The sequence below is a fragment of the Haliotis cracherodii genome, unplaced genomic scaffold (assembly GCF_022045235.1).
Source record: "Haliotis cracherodii isolate W230 unplaced genomic scaffold, xgHalCrac1.p SCAF_8, whole genome shotgun sequence".
NCBI lineage: Eukaryota > Metazoa > Mollusca > Gastropoda > Lepetellida > Haliotidae > Haliotis > Haliotis cracherodii.
Window position 1 is genome coordinate 53,491,789 of NW_027266341.1, and position 25,474 is coordinate 53,517,262.

General features: G+C 41.3%; 1 protein-coding gene across 2 annotated transcripts; it reads right to left on the reverse strand.

The window, feature by feature from the left end:
- Positions 1 to 534: 534 nt before the first annotated feature.
- LOC139449787 (transmembrane protein 144-like) lies at positions 535 to 25,108 on the reverse strand. 2 transcript variants are annotated; one of them, XM_071231317.1, is made up of 10 exons: positions 25,036 to 25,108; positions 14,635 to 14,800; positions 13,553 to 13,672; positions 12,227 to 12,326; positions 11,789 to 11,869; positions 11,261 to 11,354; positions 10,248 to 10,369; positions 9,889 to 9,992; positions 5,355 to 5,626; positions 535 to 1,346 (listed from the first exon to the last, which is right to left on the reverse strand). In XM_071231317.1, the coding sequence occupies exons 2-10, from the start codon at positions 14,774 to 14,776 to the stop codon at positions 1,263 to 1,265; spliced, it is 1,119 nt and encodes a 372-aa protein (XP_071087418.1). In that variant the 5' UTR covers positions 14,777 to 14,800; positions 25,036 to 25,108; the 3' UTR covers positions 535 to 1,262. The 2 variants fall into 2 exon arrangements, with proteins under 2 accessions (XP_071087418.1, XP_071087417.1); XM_071231316.1 differs by lacking the exon at positions 25,036 to 25,108 and adding an exon at positions 20,765 to 20,914.
- Positions 25,109 to 25,474: the final 366 nt, after the last annotated feature.

The window sequence follows — 25,474 nt, forward strand, 5'->3', positions numbered from 1 at the left end:
CAACACCCTCCTAAGAGCCAACGGCAGGAACACATCTAAACCCCAAGAGGCTAAAGGTGTAGTTTACAAAATTGACTGCAACTGTGGGCAATCTTACGTAGGTGAAACATCCCGCCCAATCAACACCAGAATCAAAGAGCATAAAACCTCCACCATCAAATCCGACAGCAAATCAGCCATCTCGGACCATATCATCAACTGTCCCAATCACATCATCAACTGGGACAACGTCCAAATCCTCGCCAACAACCTCCATGACTTCACCAAAAGAAAACTAACAGAAGCAGTCCATATTCGCCGCCACAAGCCATCAATCAACAGAGATCAAGGCTATTTCATCCCATCCGCCTACTATGAACTCATCAACCAATAATCACCTGTTTATTGGCTTTATTCCCCCATTGGCTTTTAGCTATGTGTTTTCTGTCCATCGTTTTGTGATAGCATAATCCCTTTGTTGTCACACCTACCTATGTTATCCCACTCATGTATGCCCTCGTTGTTACTGTTAATGCTCTACTGTTAATCCTCCACTTGCTATATATATTCTGCACTATGTCCCTCATTCAGTCTTGCTTGACAACGGTATAAGGATCTATACCGAAACGTCGCCTTTTACAGTATTAAAGAAGTTGTTATCCATAAAAATTGTGTCTATCTTGTCATCCGTCAACTTCTAAGTAATGCCTATCAAACAATTTAAAGTCAGAATATGTTTTCTGGTCATGTAACCACCTTGAAAAGGTTAACTCGAGACATTCCGAACGACATTTACTAGCTGTAATGGGACAAACATTTGGAACGGAAGGGACTTTCCATAGCCATAAAATTCTGCTATACAATCTCTGCCATCCCTTAGACATTCCAGAATTTTCTATTGTTCTGTTTTCAAATTTTGAAATTGTCAAAATATTTAGTTCTGAAAATAAGTGTAGTCTGGAATGGAAGTCGCCATTTTGTAACTAGTGCCGAAGAGAGAGCTTCTCTCTGATTGGCTAATGTCGAGTTCCTGTCAGTCAATTCACTGAGTAATCAAAGCGGGAAAGAGGGTTCTGATGTGACCTGTAATAGGATGTCCTCACATCTTTGTATAGTGGTACCGAGCATCTTAATATCTGATTTTAATGAGATTGTGTAAATGGTAATAGAATGTGCCGAATGTTGTCAACGTGTTGAGCGTACAGCCCCTTCAGGCAGCGTCACGTCATTCGTTGTAGTCCGAGTATTCATGCCTTCCAACATCAGACGTGGCTGTCTGGGGATCACGTCTTTGAGAGGCCTGCCACTACTGCCCCAGCTATGGTGAGCGTCATTGCGAAGGCAACGATGCTGATGTTGCGACAACCCTACAAAACACGGAATGGGATAATAATGACAACGTATGCTGTTCGAGTTGTTTTAAGACATGTCAGGTCAAACTAAGAAGGTGATCTATTTCATTGAATGTACCATCTCTTTATTGATCGAAAACACACAACAAACCATTTCTAAGAGCGGCATACGAATCTTGCAGAAAAATTCCCTATTTTGCAGGTGAACAATTGTATTTGTGACGGGAGCCACCAGTGGGGCAGGATAAGCTTACCTTTTTACAAACAATCGTCACTATTTGATAGTGACTCAAAAACATGCTCATGGTATATTCGGAATCGTACAAAGGACTTCTTTCTGGCAGAGATGTAGCAAATGTATTTTCGCAACTTAAACTTCTGTTTATTAAAAACATCGCAGCATGTACACTTGCCAACATAGTGACGTCGAGTCTCAAAAAGAGGCTTTTTGCCCCGCTAAGCTTATATTGTTACTATGTGTGTTTTGTGATGATAAAGGGAGACTTTCATTTATTGTAAAACTTGTGGCATTCAGATGAATGCTGCATAAGTTGGAGATTTTTACGAGCGCTTCGCCGGGATCGCACCATTTCGCACTTATGGTGCTCTTGGAAGTAGTGAGTGAGTGAGCATGGTTTTACGCCGTTTTAGCAATATTCCAGCAATGTCACGGCGGGGGACACCAGGAATTGGCTTCACACATTGTACCCATGTCGGGATTCGAACCCGGGTCTTCGGCGTGACGAGCGAACGCTTTAACCACTAGGCTACCCGACCGCCTCTATGAACGTCAGAAGTGATAGATGTGGCAGTAATGTTAACAAAACGTTCGAGTCAAGAGAACTGCCATTTCCATTGGAAGTAATTAAAAAGACAACCCAAATAGGGTTTAAATGCTTGGAAGTAAATGCCAAGATATTATTGGTTTTGGAGTCGTTGATTGTATTTGCATTGTTCGGGTATTGGGTTTTGTATTTCTTTTTGTTGTTTGCTTTGTTTGGATTTCTTGGGTTTTCATCACACTTCATTTTTAGTTATAGTTGAAAATCCTGTATTCGAACCATATTGAGAAGTTAATATGACGTCATGACTGACATGCTATTACTGCGTAACTAGTGTAACGTCATTAAACGTGATGGCATCATCCATGTAGCCCCCGTCTCACATGTCCCCATGGTTACAGGATTGAGTACCAGTAGCCCCCATCAGGATGTGCAGTTCCATGGGATCACCCCCTCTGTTCTTTACAGCCCCTCTGACCCCTAATGTTACAAGACATAACTCTGCCCTTCGTGAACTCCCACCCAAATATCGTTGTTCAGCTGTTCACCATGAAGAATCTACAACCTTGTCCAGATTTTGGAACAGGAGACATGACAGTGTGCCCCTAAGTGGTGGAGAATGTACTATCAGCTGACAGTCGCATTGAGAGTTTGGGATTTGAGTATATTATGTGTGATATGTTTATCACAAGTTCTGTGAACAAAATGTGTGAATGATTAATATGTACATCCCAAGTATTGTGAAAGAAATGTATGGATGTTAATGTTATCCAAAGTATTCTGTAAAAATGTTTATGTACACATCAAGTATTGTGAAATAAATGTGTGAATGTTTATATAAAGCCTTGGTTTTGTGAAATAAATGTGTCAAAGATTCTATCGATCCCAGGTATTGTGATTTAAATGTGTGAATGTTTATGCACATCCCAAGTATTGTGATATAAATGTATCAATGTTTATATAAAGCCAAAGTATTGTGAAATAAATCTGTGGATGTTAACATAAAGCCTGAGTATTGCGTAATAAATGTGCCAGTGATTATATAAAAATCAAGTATTCTTAAATAAATGTGTGCATGTTTATATAAAACCCATGTATTGTGAAATAAACGTGTTAATGATTATATAAATCCCAAGTATTGTGGTATAAATGTATCAATGAGTATATAATCCCAAGTATTCTGAAATATATGTGTGAATATTTACATTAAGCCCAAGTATTGTGAAATATATGTATCAATGATTATGAGGGCCATTCAATATATAACCAGCCTAAGCTATTTATCAGATCTTAACGGTTGCATGCTTGTCACGTGCTGTGCACCAATGTATGTCACGTGCATAGACAAAGTTTCACTGAGGAAATTGTATTTGAAGTCACACACGTGATCTATAAAGATGGGAAGGGTAGATTTCTGCCAAATTTTCGTCAAAGGTTGAATACAGGGCTGTTATTAGGTACCTCTACTTAAAAGGGAAACCGGGAAAGGAGATACATGATGAATTGTCAGATGTTTATGGTGACAGTGCACCTTCGTATGCACAGGTCAAATTCTGGGTTGCAGAACTTAAGAGGAGTCAGGTGAACCTGGAAGATGAGCCACGCCCTGGCAGGCCCGTAGAGGTGACCAACGACCAAACCAGTGAAGCTGTGAGACAAAGACAGGCGAATGAAGGTGTCAGAAATGGCCAAGGCCTTGGACATTTCAGAGGGAAGTGTCCATACCATTTTGCATGATCATCTGGGTATGAGGAAGCTGTCTGCCCGATGGGTCCCGAAATGTCTCAGTGATGATCAGAAGGCTGTACGTGCGTTAATGTGTCAGGCACTTTTGACGCAATGCAGTCGGGATGCAGACAACTTTATTGAGAGAATTGTTCTTGGTGATGAAACCTGGGTACACCACTATGTCCCAGAAACCAAAGAACAGAGTAAGCAGTGGACTGTCTTTGCTTCACCCCGTCCCAAAAAGTTTAAGACTCAACCATCGGCTGGCATCGCAAGTCATCGCAACCATCTTTTGGGATACAAAAGGGGTCTTGCTCATTGACTACTTGCCACGTGGCCTGACTATTACTGGAGAGTACTACTCCGATCTCCTGGACCGTTTGCGGACTGCTATTCTTGCCAAACGTCGTGGAAAGATCACAAAAGGTGTGCTGCTCCAACATGATAATGTCAGAGTGCACACCTGTCGACTTGCGGTTGCCGCAGTGAAGCGGAACGGGCTCAAAGTATTGCCTCATCCACCTTACTCACCAGACCTGGCACCAAGCGACTTTTTCTTCCCAAACTTGAAGAAAGAACTGCGTGGACGTCATTTCCGGTCCGATGATGAACTCACGACAGCAGTGGAGGGGTGGTTACACGAACAACCCCTTGGTTTCTATCACAACGGGCTTTTAGCTCTCACACATCGCTGGACAAAGTGCATAGACCTCAATGGTGATTATGTGGAAAAAGAAGAAGTGAGGAGCAGTAGCAAATAGGTTAGGCTGGTTATATATTGAATGGCCCTCGTACATAAATCCCATGTATTGTGATTTAAATGAGTGAATGTTTATGTACATCCTAAGTATTGTGATTAAATGTATCAATGTGTATGTAAACCCTAAGCCTTGTGAAATAAATTGTGAATATCTATGTACATCCGAAGTATCGTAAAAGAAATGTGTGAATGTTTATGTACATCACGAACGTAATGAAATAAATTGTAGCTATGGTTATGTTCATCTAAACTATTGTGAAATAAATTTATTGATGAGTATCTACATGCCAAATATTATTAAATAAATGTGCGAATGTTTATGTACATCTCAAATATTGTGGAATAAATGGGTAGGTGTATATGAACGTCTCAAGTATTGTGAAATAAATGCCTGAATTTTTATGTACATCCCAAATATTGAGAAAGAAATGAGTAAATGTTTATTATTGTTAAAAAAACATCAATAACAAGTGAATATATTTCTATATGCATATCTTCACTTTATGAATCACATAAACGACCCGCATCGTGCGTATTTCGGGGAAGATCAGGCCCCCAGTAACCCCAGCATGTCATAAAAATCTCATAAAAAGAGGATAGGCTGGTCAGGCTTCGTGACCATCAAGGGGGTCTGTTATCTGAGTAATTTAATGGTTGATGCTGTCGATCACTCGTTCGTCTGGCCCAGACTCGATTATGTACAAGCCGACGTGTCACAGCAGGTACATTATTGACTGTGGTCAATCAACCCACCTTGATCTCCTTGAAGGCCACTATTCCAATCAGAAGAGAGATTCCCATAGGGACGGTAGAGATGATGGGGAAGGAGACGGGGTCTGACAGAGCCTTGTTAGCGATGAACCACGAGGCCGTGCCAACCCCCCACATCAAGCCCGACACTATGCCCGGGACGATCACCTGGGGGAACACCTTGGGCCGGTTGCGCCGGAAGAGAGTGTAGATGATGAAGTAGAGGGTGGAGGTAAGGTAGATACCGCAGTAGTGAGCGAATACATAGTCGATTGCTGTAAGTGAACAACATCGATACAGTGAAACCCGGTTAATCCGGACTGTCTCGTTACCAATGAAATCGTCCGGAGTAACGAACGGCGGTCGAGGTTAAAGAGTATATTTCATGTATCAAGTGAAATATCACGTTTCTCTCGAGTGACGGGGGAAAGCAGATATTTTCACCTTTTTCCCGTCATGAGATGAGAGAAATATGATATTTCACGAGACACATAGAATATCCTATTTATCCTATACCTTTTGTGTAGTTACATTAAAAATGTAAAATTTAATGCGTAAATTCTCCCCACCTAAAACGCAGGGACGTTTCAACACCCCTTTTAATTGCTACTTAAAAAGCAAAAGCAAAATATAAACGAAAGTAATAAACATATATGAGGTTACTAAAATTACTTATTATACATTTGGAGATGATTATATACAAGATCAATTTACAAAAATATTCTTGAAAGCTACGAGACCGCTGCTGGAAGCGAAGGAATACACACTGGTCAAGTAACAAAATGGTGCTTTACTAAATGACGAGTTGAATGAGAAATTTACAGTTTATAACGAAACATTTTGAATAGAACAACAAACAGTAAGAAGCGATATAAAATCCATAAATGACCATCTGTCATTATTTTGTCTTGTCAACAGTTTGTGTACGGCCCAGGCACTAACGATAAGGGAGACAACTTGCGGGGAGGATAGCACTTGTATGACGACAGTTCCGTCAAAGTGTTATGTTCACTGCAGTGAAATATGAAGTGTTATGTTCACTGCAATGAAATATCAAGTGTTAAGTGTACTGCAATGAAAATATCACTTTTCTCAACTTCAGAAAATTTAGTCTTTCACACTGAGTGAGTGAGTACGGTTTTATGCTGCTTTAAGCAATAATCCAGCAATATCACTGTGGGGGAACACCAGAAATTGGTTTAACACCTTGTTCCCATGTCAGGACGAGCTCACGCTTTCACTAACCATTAGGCTACCACACCGCCTCTTTTTCACACTGAATTTAATACTAATACAGTATAATTGTGTTAATAAAAGCCATTTCCATAGGCAATCCTCCGCGATCCTGGGTTTTCGGACTCACGGGGTCCAACATAAGGGTGTGTCACAAACTGTATTGAGTTATACCAACAGGTATCGATACACATGTGGTGGAGTTGCGTCTAAATCTGGTTAATCATTCGTTTTAATACGATATATTTTTTTAATTAGAAGTTTACACGATATACGGCTTTTCCATTGGACAAGAGGTCGGTCACATGACCGCGAAATTGACGTTCATAAGTGTATGAACGACACAATTTGACGTTCATACGTTTTTCACGAGACCGTGTTCTTGAAATGACGTAAACACTGACGGACTACTTCCACATTCCCGGAGAAACCCCTGGGATTTCCCTAGCACGAAAGCATACATAAGCATTATTTCTGATCATGTAGACCCTTTAATCTTGGTCTCAGCATTTCAGTATACATTGAGAAACGTAAGAGAGCTTGACTGCATGATTGTTCACGAATTTCCTCGCTACGGCCCATCCTAATCAACAAACGAAACAATGCACATCCAAACTATCGACTCGATCTGTGTTTAGGCTGACAGTGACCGTGTCCAGCAATCTACGAATTTACCTTGGTGTCTGTTTGACGCATCTTTAATCACCTTTCAATAATCGGTCAGTTGATCAATGATGACTAACACATGTAACCGCCACAGGTTCATTAACAACTTCGGAAATTCTCCCGTCACGTTTATCGTGTCAGCCATTTTGACGTCTTGTTCTTGATGTAAATGTATTACGACGCGCTGTCATTGTGACTGACTTACTGAGGTAGTTCTTTACAGACCTTTCTCATCTAATGGTGTTATTATTTGAACACATCCTTTGAGGTATGAAATTGTGATAATTTTTTTTATATAAGAATTGACTTTCACTTTGTGTGCGTTCTTTCACAAGCTCCGACGTTCATACAGTTTGGCCCTCACGCATGAAGGTTCATACTCCAATGAACTCACACAAAGTGAAGGTCAATTCTTAAGAAACCCCGTTCATCTTCACTGCACAATCCCCGTGTAATTAAAAAGAAATCTCATTTCCATATCAATGGTCCGTAGTAATGACAAATCAATTATATCTAGACGTTCCTAACAGTATTTGTCCGGTAGGCAGTGTTTCCAGACTGATGGAGGTTCACTGTACATATCTTACGCCGTACTTATATCATGTGAATTTCTAAAAGGCCAGGTGAAAAATATCTTCAAAAATAGAAATAAAGGATGTATAATCAAATATACATATGACACAAATATAAACTATAATTTAAAAAGTAGCAAAGAGGGTTTGGGTGATCCTGGCACAGTCAGGCTGGTTAGGCTCATCATCAGCTCAAGGCCCTTGCCCCCTCTACACGCAGCCCAGACAACGAATGGGACCACTCACCGTAGGCGCTGCCTTGTCAAACCCACCGAGATAATTTTTACTCCCCACACTGCAGCCTTCTGTATAATACATATTGTCAGAAGGGCTGTATTCCTGGCAGCAAACCCGGGTACTCTCCAAATGTCAGTCAACATTACGATTACTGACCATTACGATTAGGAAATATAAGTGATTAAGGGAAGAGCGAGGGTGGTGGAATCTATTGTCGGACATGATTCTTCCTGTGAAGATGTCACTACCCTGCATTTCTTGTCTCGTCCAATACACAACACCAAATGAATATGAAAGGACGGGTACAGCATAAGTATTTGCGGCTTTAACTTTATAGGGAGCGTTCTGTCCCGAACTCCAGATTTTCTAAGTCTACATTTTTACTCTGCCCAAAGTTTTTCTTTGATATGGGCATTCTGGAGTTTGTCCCTAACCTGCAACCTTAAGCAGGTATGGGCCTCACCCTCCACGAGATGGTCAATAACTCCTCACCCAAGTTAACTGACTGATCCTCCCTCTTCTGCCTTGTCACGTTTCAGATGAAGAATGTTGCATTTGTCGAGTCCAAAGGACATGCCAATATCATTAGAAAAGGACTCGACAAGGAGAATCGTTTTTAGTGTAGATACTCCATTGGTAATAACTTTAAAGTCATCCATGTAAAGGAGGTGAGTAAGGGGTGTTTGGGATCTGTGCCGAGGAGGTCCAGGATGATAACCTTCCTCTCTACTAAGAAAAAAGCTTAAAGAATTAAGTGACAAACAGAAAAGCAAAGGACTAAATGAATCGCCCTGAAATATTCCTCTTCTAAAAGTAATGAGTTCCGAAGTCATCACCTGCCCCTGCGAATACATCTCAAGTTGAGTTGACCAGCAAGTCATTAAAGACTTGAGTAAAACTAGTAATCGCTAAGGGAGGTCAATACATTCCAGTGACATTAAAATCAACGACGATACAGGATCATAAGACATCCTATAAATATGTTGTATTGTGTATTCAGACAATTAATAGGGCGGAAGTTTTGGGGAACAGTCAAATCACCTTTCTTTGGGAGAAGCATTGTTCGACCTTTGCACAACCAAGGCAGAACATCCCCTGCACCCACAAGAGAATTTAAGCAGTGAAGTGATGGTGTTTGGATACAAAGAAACAGTTTCCAGTACTGGTTTCGAATACCATCAGGCCTTGGCTCCGTACAAGCTTTGGACTTACATTTTGTAATGAAACACAACAATGGTGACCTTATTTTTTCATGTACAATATCATTAAGATCCTCTACCCATGGTTCCGCGAGGTTGCCGTGTATAAACCACAACTGTTTCCAAAACCTTTCACTGGAATCAATGGTGGGTCTTTTTTCATCACTGCCATTTAATTGCCTGTAAAATTGCTTTTGTAAGATTTGAACAGTTTATTTTGTTTCATGAAATTATGTTTCTTGTCGAACTTTCTTTTTTCTGCCAAACCATTAACTTTTCCTTCAGAGAATCAAGAATTTGATTTAGAATTTAGAATTTGTTGTTTCGTGGTGGTGTATTTTTTTTTTTTCCAAATTGATTTTGGGCGTGTTGTTCCTTCAGTAACGTAATTTCAAAATGACTTCTATCAATGATATATCTTTCCTTGTTTCATTTAGTTTATATGGAACCGGTTTTTCTTTTGAGGATTTGGTTTATTTCCCCTTTGTGGTTCAATGTCTTTGGAAACTTCTAGAGTTCCTCCAGTGTTGGAGCAGCAGCATCCACGCAACAGTTAATGTCATGCAAAGAACAGTCCGTATTGAGAGTAACAGAAATAATGCCAATGAATTTATCATGTGGTATCCTCACAGTTCTGGCTGGCGCCGTTGTCTCTGTCATGCTCCTGCGTGTATCTGGCCGGGATGAACTGAAAGGCGTACATCACCCCAGAGAACGCAGCGAGAATAATCCCTCTGAAACATGACGAAATATACCGCTCAAATTTTGATAGCGTTATCCCTATTAATCCAGATGGGAACTGAATGTTGTCCTGCGATTTGATATTCTAAGTATGAAATTATTGAAAGTGGGACACTTATTGTTCATCCTGGAACTCAATTAAGGATTCGTCAATATCAAGTAAATACATTAATCATTATTTGAATATTTTGAAACTGATACATATGTTATAACTGTGCACGGTTTCGAAAAGGAAATATTCGACATACATGATCTTCTTCTTGGCAGGCGACCATCTTTCTAAGAATAACTGTCCGGGGGACGGTTTCACGGGTGGATTTTCTTCCATGTCATTCAGTCCAACGACTTTGGGCTGAGCCATTCGGATCCCCTGAAGGACGTGTAATTTGGAGACACTTATTACTTCGTAATTTATCATTTGTTGAGCTAGATATTTATTTAAGGAGGTAACGTGGATTCCTTTTAAAAGCTGAAAGGGAAACCACAAAACCCTTACAATCGTAAGAGTAATACAATAGTTTTCATTGGCGACACATCATTGGCTGGAACGTATCAGTTTAGTTTCAATAGGCTTTTTTTCATTTGTTGTCTAATGTCGCATTCAGCAATGTTCTAGCTGTATTACAGTGGCCAGTGAATAATCGATTCTCAACCAGACAATCCAGTGAGTAGCATTCATTAACGTCGATTAGGATACAAAGGAGAACAAAACATGCGCATAGGGAAATTTTGTTTCTCTTTCTTTCTTTTTGCTGTTTAACGACGCACGCAGCAATATTCCAGCTATATGACGGCGCTCTGTAAATAATCGAGCCTGGACCAGACAATCCAGTGATTAACATCATGAGCATCGATCCACGCAATTAGGATACGATGACATGCATCAACCAAATCAGCGAGCCTGACCATCCGATCCCGTTAGTCGTCTCTTATGACAAGCATGGTCGCCTTTTACGGCAAGCATAAGTTGCTGAAGACCTATTTTACCCCGGATCTTCACGGGTCGCATGGGAAAAGAAATGTAGTTTAGAGGATAAGTCCCCTTTACTTTTCCACCCATCGTACCGGAGCAGTATCTTTACCCATGTAGTACACGAGGGGTAGCATAGTGGTAACAGCGTTCGCTCGTCACGCTGAAGGCCCGGGCTCGATTGCCCACATGGGTTCGATGTGAGAACCCCATTTCTGGTGTCCCCTGCAATAATAATGATGGAATATTGCTAAACAATACTCACTCACTCACTGCGACACATGTACTGACCTTACTGTCTGCCGACTCAGTGTCAGGTTCTGGTATTGTAATTTCCATGGTGATAGGTTTAATATCTGGCTTGACAAAAGCGTACATCACTGTACTGCAGAGAAAAATGTTATTATTACCACAGCGGTATGAACAGATATGTTCCCACCACTTCGATTACTGCCCGACATTCGACACCTATTCATGTCCCCAAATCCACCTGCATCAACAGAGAACACACCCATGTCGTCATCTCCATCCACACCCACACAATACAACAACCTACCATCCGTCACAGCAACGCCACGCCATGCCATTGCCTTCCTACCAACACCACGGAATGGCCTGGATTCCAACCATCACACCAAGCCATACCACGCCACGCCACGCCACGCCACGCCACGCCAGTTAGATAAAGTAGATCATGAGATGCCACATTTCTATCAACACAATTATAATAAATTAATAATTTAGATATTCTTTACCATAGAATAGTGAGATGCATATATTATACACGCAGTAGATACAGACAAGAGTTGCCTGTTTTACCTGACAAGAGAGATAGACACCCCGATGTAGTTCATGACGAGGTTGTTGGGGATCTGTGCGTCGACGCCCACCAGCCCGAACCTGCAACATGTTCATGTCAGGGTTTAAATTATATAAAGATGTCTATGACTATGACCGTTTAAACATACCTAAATCAACACCTAGTTAAGAAATGTTTTGAAAGTATTTTTATAGGTGTATCACGTGTGGGTGAAGCTCAAATTGACGTCGGCATTGGACGATTACCATTCTGGTGAAACCCTTTGGTATGATGCTCAACAAGCCGCCTTGGGATATCTTACAAGAAGCTTGCTAACCAACCCATCTCTGCACAAGAGTCTTCGCCTTTGGTCACTGAGCCACCCATGGTCATTATCGATCAAATAGCATTTAATGTAAATGTATCCGGCCAGACGCACCATTCCAGATACAACGCACCTGCCATTGGCCCAGCCGACGAGCAACTGCACAGAGCCCCAGACACAGATACCGAGACCAAGACCGATGGTCTTCACGATGGGGACGACACAGATGTTTCCTGGCGGAAGAGAGGGCGTGAGTAGAGTTTCACGTCGCCTTTTGCAACATCACGGCAATGGGACACCAGCAATGGGCTTCGAGAACACCTGATGTCATCATTGATTTTCAGTGGCCCATGTATTTAATTTTCATAGCTATTTTGCCCTTTACGCCCAAATGATTCTCTTTCGGCGGAGAATTTACACTGGTTATCCTCTTGCATTGACAATTTAATAATTTTGTATTCACACATTGTATCCTCGTTGGGAAGTGAACCCGGTTCTTCCGCGCAATGGGCCCAAACTGCTACCACTAGCTTGCCCCACCGCCATTGGGTGGGGGAGAATATATATTTAAGAGTACTGACCATCATGCAACAAAGTAAGTCATTTGGAATTCCAGATCCAACAGTTGGAATACTCCATTTAGCCCAGATATGACACGAATTGGTATGGGAATGTATATAGTACGCGGTTCTAGTATAACCTGCATATATTTAGCACAGTCTCATTTCAATCATATATTAATTCTGTCTACCGCTACACATAAATCTTCGGACATCCCATCAAAGGCCACGTCCAATCCGACCAATCAGAGCTTCGCTAACAAGATCGCGGGAGTGAAAGTCCAAGTGTGTTTTCTAATCGTGCAACCACCCAAAGATTAACACGAGGCATTCCGAACGACTGTTACGGGCTGTACAACTAATTCCGTCAAAATCATCGTCTAACTTTCGCTTCAATGGGATAAACATTTCAAACGGAGGAGAATTTCCATAGCTCGTCGAAAGTACCGACATACAACCTCGGTCATCTATTTGACATACCAGAGGTTTCTTTGTTCAGTTTTAAAATTTTGAATCGAGAAGTTTTCTTAGCCCAGTCTGGAGTGAAATTCGTCAGTGTGAAGCCAGTGCCTAAAGCTCGAGAAAGCTGCTTTCTCATTTGCTATCGTCGACTTCATGTTAATAATTTCATTGGTTGGTCGTGACCTAAAATGGGACATCTTCAGATCTTTGTGTACCTGAAGCGAGAGTTGAGATTTCATTTTAATATGAGATTGCATGTAGCTTTAATTAACAAATAATCAGACGTGTTTCTGGCCCTGTACTGAAGCAGTGATTTGATGTTAGTCTGTCACTCAGCCGTGACCCGGATTAAACAACCTGTTACTCTAACGTGGGCTAGATGGAACAATCAACCATGACGAAGGGAGGGGACATGTAAGCCTGGGGACTTCACTCACCTGTGGCCCATAAGATGCCCCCGATCATGACGAAGGGGTAAAATCGTGACAGTCGTATCGTCTGTACCACTATAGCCGAGATGATGATGGCATTACTCAATACCCACTGGAAAAACATTCCTGAAATAATAAAATATGATGTCACTGAATAAGCTGTAATGTTTCTTAACTAGGCCACGTTGATACACCCAACAGATAACCACCACCAACCCGGCCACACCACATTACTACTTACCATCTGCCACACGTCCTCACCACCCATCCAGTAACCATCATCCATCCGTCCTCACCACTCACCCGCTTACCACCACCCACCCGGCCTCACACACATCTGCTAACCACCACCCACTCATCCTCGCCACATTACTATTTACTATCATCCATCCGTCCTCACCACTCACCCGCTAACCACCACCCACCTCGCCTCACACACATCCGCTAACCACCACCCACCTGGCCTCACACACATCCGCTAACCACCACCCACTCATCCTCGCCACATTACTACTTACTATCACCCATCCGTCCTCACCACCCACCCGCTTACCATCACCCACCCGGCCTCATCACCCACCCGCTTACCACCACCCAGCCGGCCTCACACACATCCGCTTACCATCACCCATCCGTCCTCACTACCCAACCGTTTACCATCACCGATCCGTCCTCATCACCCACCCGCTTACCATCACCCATCCGTCCTCACCACCCACCCGTTTACCATCACCGATCCGTCCTCATCACCCACCCGCTTACCATCACCCATCCGTCCTCAAAACCAAACCGTTTACCATCACCGATCCGTCCTCATCACCCACCCGCTTACCATCACCCATCCGTCCTCACCACCCACCCGTTTACCATCACCGATCCGTCCTCATCACCCACCCGCTTACCACATTATTACTTACTTTCACCCACCCCCTCCCAATCCGGTTACCATTACACAACCGCTTCCTCATCACCAATATGTTCACTATCACTCAACCGTCCTCACTACCCAACCGTTTACCATCACCGATCCGTCCTCATCACCAAGCCGCTTACCACCACCAATCCGTCCACATCACCCACCCGCTTACCATCACCAGTCTCGAACTTCTTGACTGGTACGAAGTTAGTGCCGAACATGATGGATGCTATCCCACAGCAGATGAAGCCGATATACTGGGGAATGTCGTCCACGTCTGTGCCATTGGACGACGGGGTAGTCGTGTTCTCCATCCTTCAAGAATGATTGACCTTATTCTGTGAACAATAACTGAATTAACGATACTTGTATCATCATGTTTTGCCATGCTTTAGCCCTCGTGATATGAAAGGGGTTTGGGTGACATACCCGCGTGTATGAAGCATTCAAAAACAAACTCATTTGTGTAGTTTTCTGTGACATATTTAAAGCTTTGATCGAGTGTGACTCAAAGGGCTTGCTTTTGTGTTGCGTCGGCAACCGGATGTTCCACAAGGCTCAGGCATTAACCCCTTCCTATTACCTTACATTACTGATAATTTAAATTGCATGGCAAGAAAACATCTATGGTCCCAGAAGTGACTATTACTTTTCCCTGATATTGCCTGTATCAAACCCTCATTAACTCATGGATTAAAGGAAAATGGTAAGTCAAAATGGGCCTGTCCCGGTTAAACTGGAGGGAATCGTTGATCGTCGAATACAGGCCAAGCCTGTATAAGGCTTGCCTCTGTGCAGTATTAACGGTGTCCACATTACTGTGTACCAGTATAAGATGAACACAGTTCCATCAAAGAGATGACGATCAAAGAGGAACGTGCACTTGACAATCCGACCAAACACTCAGTGTCCTCGCGATCGTGTAATCAGGTTCAGATACCTGTGCCCTACACATGGGACTTGTACTGTAATATGTATGGTACACGTCGTGCCTTGGTAAGTACAGAGCAATATGAGATGGAACACATGGGTCTCAGGCGGTAGGCGTGGCGTATGACCCACATATACAGTCTGCGATAGCGATTAACACGCGTCATGATAATATATTACTGAGTTACATCATTTGTAGGTAAGGTGTAGGTCACTGTGACCTTTGTGACCCACAGGAGGGGTGAGTTGAGTTTAAAAAAGTGACGTTCTCTTTTAGTCAAAAGTTATGATACAGAAAACAAGACTTAGATCTCTACTCGATCGTGTAACTTTTGACAAAATGAATTTAAAATCAAGAAGTCGGACAGTAAAGCTGAGCTGGCCAGATTTTATGGTCTAATCAGTATTTCTGTTAAATCAGGTCAGCTCCGTGTAGATGCAAGTCTTAGACGTTCATGGTGTTGGTGAAAGCCACGAGTATGTTGCTTACTAAACAATGGGATCATCAAAGCAAGTTTGTTGTTTGAACCCACAATTCTCTCTCTCTCTCTCTCTCTCTCTCTCTCTCTCTCTCTCTCTCTCTCTCTCTCTCTCTCTCTCTCTCTCTTTTTTTTTTAACTGGGCCAAGAGCATTAGACACAGATTAACAACAAACCTGAAAAACAAATTCGTAGAAAGCTAATTGTATATACCTTCACTTTACTTTACTGGAACTTTAATGGGGGACATTTTGAAAAAGCCACTCGGGGGAACTTGGGGAACTTTGTGTCGGGGGCATTTCTCCATTTGTTATGAAATAATTTAATTTTCCAGAATATAACGACAAAGAAAGTATATGATTAATAGTTACTCGTGACGGGAGAAAAGGAGATAAATTATCTCCTTTCCTCACGTCACTCGATGAGAGAAACGTAATATTTCACTCGACACATGAAATGCCATCTCTCTCTCGCGCGCGCGCGTTGTAGTTTTTTGGTGGAGCAGTGCATTATTCAGTTGAGGGATAACAATCTGGAATAGTTACACAAGGACATATGGCTCGTAATTTTTTTACGATGTGTCATAATACACGAAAGTACCTTTGGAACAGGGGCTTATAGTAAATGGCGGACAGTCGTTACACTTGGATCAGGGAGTAAAGGACAAATTGCTTTATTGAAAAAAACATATTACCGTATTTTCTACATCAGATACTCACAAAGTGGGACGTGTGCAAAGGTAATGGAACCCATCTTTACGTTTGATAATAGTAGCGATGGTTTGTAAATTAAGATAAGGACATAATTTTCTTTGTAATACATTTTAATTTTGTTCATCGAGAAAATTAACTTTAACTTATCTATGTTGTGTCCTGTTGTTTTGTAAGGATAAAAATATTCATATATTTATAAGGACAAACATCTTCATGTATTTATAAGGACAAAAATCATCATTACTATTTTATTTGATTGTAATCTTTTTTCAACAAAATAATAATGTCAACACTGTATCTGCCTCATTAACCCCTGTACCAAAATATAGACTTCCTCCTGAGCAGGTTGTTTCCTACCACCTCCATCTCGGTAATACATTAAGTGGAGAAATGTTTAATGAGTTTGAAGTCATTTTGAAGGATAACCTTAACACAGCAGTTACTAAGCTCACTGACATTGTGATATGTTGTGCGACAAGTGCTGGTGCTGTTTGTACTTGGTTCAGTAAGCGACATGTATCTCACCCAGCCTGGTTTGACAGTGAGTGTCAGCATATGAAATCTAGAAAGAATTTATGTCTTAACAACTTCAGAAATCACAAGTGTGATTTGAACTTACACAAATATGTAAGTGCAAGATCAGAATTTGAAAAGATTTGTGAACTTAAGAAAAAACTGTATGACATAAAATTGAGTGAAGAAATTAAGCTAGCAGCGCATTATGGAGATTGTTAAACGTTTTGGAAAATACTTAAGAAGTCGTTACGTAAACAATCACCAGACAGTTCTATAACTCCTATTGTATGGCTTTCCTGTTTTCAGAATGTATTTAATCCGGCGTGCATGACGGCAAAAAAAGAATTTCAATATCTGATTTTTAGATACTCATATGTGTAATGAATGTACTGAACTTCCATTCACGGAAGAACTGTTATCTCGTGAGATGACGGAACAAGGAGTGAGAGAAGCAGTAAAAAGCATTAAAAATGGTAAAGCGTCAATGTGTGATTAAATTAGAGAATTCCACTAAAATTTTCAAACAATTCCTTCTTAGAAAACGGCACGTTTCGTTTTCTATCATGTGCATTGAGTTGAACTGGATGTAGATTGAAATAGCTTTTCTCTCGACTCGAAAGTTTGAAAGTACCAAATGCCAAATGCATCACTTCTGACGTTCAGTATATGATGTACAAACGTGTTGTTGGCGTATCCATGATAAACACAAAGTGTTTTGTTGGAGCCTGTATTTCATCAACATATAAGTTCATATTTCTTGAAATGTTAAGGTTAATGACACAAGGCACAAGTAGCACACGCGACACACGTTGTCGAGCGAGAAACGTGTTGTTGGCGTATCCATGATAAACACAAAGTGTTTTGTTGGAGCCTGTATTTCATCAACATATAAGTTCATATTTCTTGAAATGTTAAGGTTAATGACACAAGGCACAAGTAGCACACGCGACACACGTTGTCGAGCGAGAAACATAGTCGAGTCGAGAGAAAAGCTATTTCAATCTACATCCAGTTCAACTCAATGCACATGATAGAAAACGAAATGTAAGCTTTGACTTCTGTCTGGACCCGGTTGTTTCCAGCCCTCATTAACTAATGGATCATAAAACCCAAATGGTTCATTACATCGTTAATGTTTCATCAGTTAATGGCGGCATTAAAATTGGTTTACAAATTTGGTATTAAACTATTTTAAACAAACGGTTCTTTCAGTATACGATTTCCATCAACGTGCCATTACATTAGGGTATTTCCCAACATTCCCAATCCTTGTCATATTTTGTTTGCTGTCATCTGCATTCAGTTCTAGATGTAGATGGAAATACAGTTAACTACGGTTATAACGAACCCGCTTATAACGAACTGACGGATATAACGAACTTACTTTTTGGTCCCGACTACTTGCTGTAGTCATGCTGTATATGTACTTATAACGAACTACGGTTATAACGAACTAAAATTAGTAGTCCCTTTGAGTTCGTTATAACCGTAGTTTACTGTTTCAGTTCTCTTGACTCGAACGTTTTGTTAACATAACTGCCACATGTATCACTTCTGACGTCCATAAGAAAACCTACACCTGTATGGATAAAAACTTATGTTCTTACTCCGTTATCAACCTTGAGTGCCCACAACCATGTAATGAGACGTGTAAACATGATATGTTGTGATACGCAGCAGACATCAACAACAACAGGTAATAGATAACAAATAGTAGGGATAACAACTGTATATATGGCACGGGTGGCCAAGTCGTCTGAGGCGCCACGATTCGCTGTGCAGAGTTGCGTCCCTTGGGCACGCCAGAAACCTATGATTGTGGGTTCGAATCCAGGTTCGCCCCGATTATGTTTCTAGGTTTGTCAGCACCATACCCGTGCTCGTGGATTTCAGCGAAGTGGTAAACATCTTAGACCTGCATCACTTGGGGCTTTCCTCCCACATTAAGCTGACACGCCGTGATGTAACTGGACTACTGTTAAAAGCGGCGTAAAACCCAACTCACTCACTCACTCATTACCTGTGTGACATTTGACATTTTTACTGTACACCTGGCTTTATTTAATTATCTGTGCGCTCTTCTGTGTGCTAAGCTGAACGCGCACTTGACAATCTGACGGAACACTCAGTGTTCTCGTGTTGGATTTATTGAACCCTAATGGTTGATCTTATTGTTTCATTAGTTAACAGCGGCAATCAAATCATTTAACTATCATTAACTAATGTAACTTTCACTTTACGATTTTTTATCAACGTATCATTTCATAAGGGTATTTCATTATAATGTTCACACAAATCCGTTTTAGCAAACGATTTTTTTGTTTCACGTCATCTGCATTGAGTAAGCTGGATGTACATGGAAATAACCGTTCTCTCACCTCAAAGGTACAATAAGTAATAATACCAAGTGCATCACTTCTGACGTTCAGGTTGTGTACTTTACTTGATTGGGGGTTTCAACGCAAAAAAACACAAAGTAAACAAGTAATGGATAACAAATAGTATGGATATCAGCTGTATATGTGGTTTCACTACATGTGTACCATTTGTTACTTTTACTCTACACTGGCTTCATCCTATTATGGGCCGCCTCCGTGGTCTAGTGGTAGAGCGTCCGCCCGGAGAGCGGAAGGTCCGGGGTACTTGTTGTTACCCTGTCTGGCATTCGGCATTAAGGGGCTAAAACAAGGACTGGTCGGTTCGGAGTCAGTATACTGTGTCTGAGTGGGGTATCCATGTTAAACTGCGGCATAATATCTTATCTAATATATATCTGTGCTAGCACTATAAATCGGCATCAGTCTTGACTAGTACAAGCAGCCACACACACACATACACGTGCATGCACGTCGCTCTATAAGCGCAATAATCTTGGACGCGACTTTAAACCCATTTTCACCTCGCCTCATCCTATTGTGGGTTATTCTGTGTGCTAGGTGGAACGCGCACTTGACAAATCGACTCAGTGTCCTCGTGTAATCGGGTCCAGATACCGGTGCCCTACACATGGGACTTGTACACTAACATGCACGATACAGGGCAATATGACGTCAAAGGCATGGGCTTCAGGTGGTAGGTGTGGAATATGACCCTAATATGCAGTCTGCGATAACGATCGATACTAGTTATGATAATATAATAAAAGGTTATATCATGTCATTTCAAGGTCATACGACGCAGTGACTATTGTGACCCACAGTCGGAGAGGTTTGATTTAAAACAACATCGTTCTTATTGAGTCCGAGGCTCTACTCGATGGTGTAACTTTTGACAAAAAGCATTTTCTATCAAGATGTCGGATAGTAATGTGAAGCGAGCTAGGGTTTATGATCTAAACAGTATTTCAGTTAAATCAGGGCGTGTCAGCTTAATGTAGGTGGAAAGCCCGAAGTGATGCAAGTTTGAACGTTCGCGACTTTGGTGAAAGTCACGAGCACGGGTATGGTGTTCACATAACAAAAGGACCATCAGAGCAAGTCTGTTGTTTGAAAACACAATTTGCAGATCCAAGCAAACCAAAGAAAATCTGTTGCTTGAAGCCCCACAATTGACAGATTTTCAACTAAGGAGCCACAACAACGAAGTCAGCCACACGTACTTTCAATTACACGTTCACACACGTACATATATATCTAATGTCTCTCTCTCACAAATTCACACTTACCTAAAATTGTCGTTTCATAAGGGAATCTATTCATACAACTGTCCCAGTGTCAGTGCCACCTGTGTGTCGAATGTGAAATCCAAATTGTAGTTCGCGTTGTAGTTTTTTTTTGTGGAGCAGTGCATTATTCAGTTAAGGGGTAACGTTACAATCTGGTGTAGCTACACAAGGACACGTCGCTTGTAACTCACAAATGAGGTTACGAGATGTAGATATGTGTGTCCATGTTATCAGTACACTACAATGGGGCCTTTATGCCGGTGAGCAGGTTATTGTGACAGGTTATCAGAGAGTCCACACACATTCTGCTGATCGGGTAGTGATTCCAGTAGACCCTGAAGAACTTCGAAGCATTCTAGGCATTCTCAGAACCGATTGTGGCCCCATTTCTGCAGCATGGGTTCTTAAACATTTCCAAGACATTTCGGCTAAAAAGTCTTAACTTAGTATCTCATAGCTGTGCACATGTAGAAGTTGTGTCTAAAGAGCTATGAGTTTACAAAATAATGGAGTTGTTGTTTTTGTTGTTGTTGTTGTTGTTGTTGTTGTTGTTGTTGTTGTTGTTGTTCCAATATGACCACCATAGCCGTACTGAGCCTCCACAGGAACTACACGCCTACATTCACTTAAGTTAGTTGTGTTTTGTTTTGTTTTTTATGATGTTTTGGGGGTGTTGTATTCATATCTTACATATATTCATATAATATTTAGGATAATGTTTTTACGATGTGTCATAATAACGAAAGTATCTTTGGAAGAGGGGCTTATAGTAAATGGCGGACAGTGGTTACTCTTGGCTCAGGGAGTAAAGGCAGTATTTTTCTATTTAAAGAATATATTACTGTGTTTTCTATATCAGATACTCACGAAGCGGGATGTGTGGACAGCTAATGGAGCCCATCTTTACGTTTTAATTATAGTTATGTTGGTTTGTAAATTGTGCAAAGCTAATGAAGCTCATTTTTACGTTTTGATTTTTTTTTTTTTGAATTTGTAAACTAAGATAAGGACATAATTTCCTTTGTAATATGTTTGAATTTTGTTCATCGAGAAAATTAACTTTAACTCATCTATATTATGTCCTGTTGTTTTGTAAAATCACATATATATATATATATAAGGACAAAAATCATCATTGAAGTTTTGATTTGATGGGAATCTTTTGATCTAAATAATGTTATGTCTGACACCTTTGGGGAAAATCTTACGTCAATCTGAGAAACTCTGAAAACATTCCTTCACCATTTGCCCCAACGAGTGACCATTCTGTAGCAAAGTACCTTCTAGATCTTGTATAGGGTAAATCATTGTCAATACATTGTCGTTGTGTGTACACATTACGTTAGTCAATCTCTTTGAGAGTTAAATAGTACAGTATGATTATGCAGGTAAACTTTTGTATGATTGTAGTTTAGGCCAGTGATCTAATACTGTTAGTCTGTCTGTCGTTTATCAATCACCTGTGAATACATACGTCCGCTCTGTCCCTGCAGTTGTGACCGTGTCTATTTTCAGTAAATTATTGAAAGGAGGCCGTTTAAAACTCATTGATGGACAATTGAACGGTACTCCACGTGTGAACCTTCCCCGCCATTAGACCAATGTGTAGAGCAGAAAGCCACGAGGCTCCTTCGTGATCATCTCGTCTTCTTGTAGGTTACGGAAAAAATCGAGAGGTGGCGGAATGCCAAGAGCTGCACACGTTACGTTGTCAAGCGAGAAACGTCGTTGCCGTCTATGACATGTAAGCTGGCCGTTTTTTGTCTGGACCCGGATTCATCAAGCCTTCATTAACTAATGGGGACGCTGAACACTAATAGTTCATTCAAGTCTTATTGTTTGATGAATTAATGACGGCAGGCCATCAAACTAGCATTAACTAATGGTACTTTAAGCACACGTTTTACATCAACGTGTGATTAAATTAGAGTATTCAACTATGATTTTCAAACAATTCCTTCTTAAAAACGGCGCATTTTGTCGCCTATCATCTGCATTGATTATAGCTGGATGTAGATCGAAATTATATAGAAGTTCTCTCGACTCGAAAGTTTGAAAGTAATAAATTCCAAATGCATCACTTCTGACGTTCAGGTTGTGATGGGTTTTTAGGTATCAATGATAAACACAAAGGATTTATATTGGACCCTGCATTTCGACAACATATTAGTGCTAATTTCTGGACATGTTAAGTTTAATGACAGGTTCATGATATTATGACATCTTCCCGAGGTAAGAGAGTTAAATGACTTTAAAAGTCCAGTTTTTCACCCTTGCCGAACTAGGCTGGAATTCCTGGGCTAGATCGGAGCGCCACCAGTGGTTATTACGAGTTATGTCCCTTCTAAACCTCTCCCAATGACCAATCAGATTCCACCGCTCGTATCACTTGCATTTGATTCAAAGTGCATGGCGGCGCCCAGTCAATACAATCTGATCAATAATCAAGATCTATATTGTGTTAAAACGGGTCTTACATCGCAAAGTGCATCACATTACGTGAGCACCTTGATTAAAATCATGAAAAGATTTTGAAAACATCTGTTAACAACGAGTTGGCGGTGCACATGCTTTGCAAATCCTGCAATCGATCGAAATCAGCACGACAGTTTACGAACCGGATTTCGATTTCGTTGCGCGATTTTGATTGGACTATGCATAGACTCGTTAGCACAACCAAAATGTAATTCCATAATACCAGCCTAGTTCGGCAAGGGTGGAAACTGGACTTTTATAGTCAGTTAACTCATTTGCCAAGGGAAGATGTGATATGACGGAGTGCCATGAGGCTATGGCACGCGTTGCTCGCGTTGTCAAGCCAGAAACTTTGCAGTGTATGAAATGTAAACTGGACCGGGGATCGAACCCCGGACCTTCCACTCTACGGACGGACGTTCTACCGCTAGAGCCCCTTAATAGGGCCAGATAGGGTAACAACAAGTACCATCTTTAAACGTCTTTTGGTGTGACGCGACCGATGATCGAGCCCCGGACTTTCAAACCAACCGACTCCACTAGACCACGGAGGCGGTCGTTCAGTTTGTAATGTTGTTTACTTGATTGGAGGTTTCAACGCAAATACAAAGTAAACAGGTAATGGACAAAAAATTGTATGGATATCAGGTGTATATGTTGTTTGCTTTACGTGTGTGCCATGTTTACTGTACACCTGGCTTAATCCTATTATATGTGTGCTAGGTGGAACGTACACTTGACAATCCGACTCAGTGTCCTCGTGTAATCGGGTAGAGATATCGGTGCCCTACACGTGGGGCGTGTACAGTAACGTGCATGTGCACGTTGTGCCGTGGTAGTAAGTACAGGGCAATATGAGGTCGAAAGCATGGGTTTCAGGTGGTAGGTGTGGAATATGACCCTAATATTCAGTCTGAAATAACGATCTATACGTGTTATGATAATATAATAATAGATTATGTCATGTCATTTCAAGGACACAGTGACTATTGTGACCCACAGTAGGAGAGATTTGAATTTAAAACAACATCCTTCTTATTGAGTCCGCGGCTGATTTTTTTCAAAAGTTGTCAAACAGAAAACAAGATCGAGTCGATGTTTGGCGTCTGGTCCCTGTACACATTTTTAAAACACAGCAGCGTTGAGAAGTCTCTTCTTGATGATGTTACTTTTGACAAAAAGCATTTTCCAGTAAAGATGTCGGATTGTTTTGTGGGGCTAGCTGGGGTTTATGATCAGTATTTCAGTTAAATCAGGGCGTGTCAGCTGAATGTAGGTGGAAAGCCCAAAGTGATGCAAGTTTGAGGCGTTCGCGGCTTTGGTGAAAGCCACGAGCACGGGTATGGTGTTTACAAAACAGAAGGTTCATAAGAGCAATCTATAGCTTGAAACCCCACAATTAGCAGATCCAAGCAAATCAGAGCAAATCTGTTGCTTGAAACCACACAATTTGCAGATCCAAGCACAACTAAGGGGCCTAACTCTGTACAGCGAAGTCACACTCACACTCACCTAAGATTGCACGTTCGCACACGCAGTCACGCACACGCAAACGCACACGCAGACGCATAAGCAAACACACGCACAAACGTATCTGATGTGTATGATAATCAGATAATCAGGGGATAAACAATTGTTCTCTCCCTCAGGCGCCGTGTGCAGAGTTGCGTCCCTTGGGTACGCCAGAAACCTTTGATGGTGGGTTCGAATCCCGGTTTGCCCTGATTATGTTTCTAGGTTTGTCAGCACCATACCCGTGCTCGTGGGTTTCACCGAAGTCACTCACAAACACTTACCTTAAATTGACAAGGGAATCTGTTGATACGACTATCCAAAGACGTATATAGAATATACGTCCGTGGACTATCCCAGTGCGAACTGTCAGTTGAATGTGAAATCCAAGTATTAGTTCACTTTGTAGATTTTGTGGAGCATTGCATTATTCAGTTGAGGGGTAACCACACGATCTGGTATAGTTACACAAGGACATGTCGCGTGTAAATGACAAATGAGGTTACGAGATGTAGATATGAGTGTTCATGTTATCAGTACACAATAGCAGCAAGGCCAATATGCCGGTGAGCAGGTTGATGTGACAGCTGAACAGAGAGTCTGCACACATTCTGCTGATCGGTAGTGATTCCAGTAGACCCTGAGGAACAGGCATTGATGAATGCGACCCCAATTCTGCAGCATGCGTTGGTACAGATTTCCAAGATATTTCAGTGAGTGAGT

Excerpts from the sequence above, each read along its gene's own strand:
- LOC139449787 (XM_071231317.1), bottom strand. The coding sequence starts at position 14,776 with ATGGAGAACACGACTACCCCGTCGTCCAATGGCACAGACGTGGACGAC. Across the intron at positions 13,673-14,634 it reads GAAGTTCGAGACTGGTGATG|GAATGTTTTTCCAGTGGGTA; the intron begins GTAAGCGGGTGG and ends TTATTATTTCAG. Across the intron at positions 1,347-5,354 it reads TGGCCTTCAAGGAGATCAAG|GGTTGTCGCAACATCAGCAT; the intron begins GTGGGTTGATTG and ends CGTGTTTTGTAG.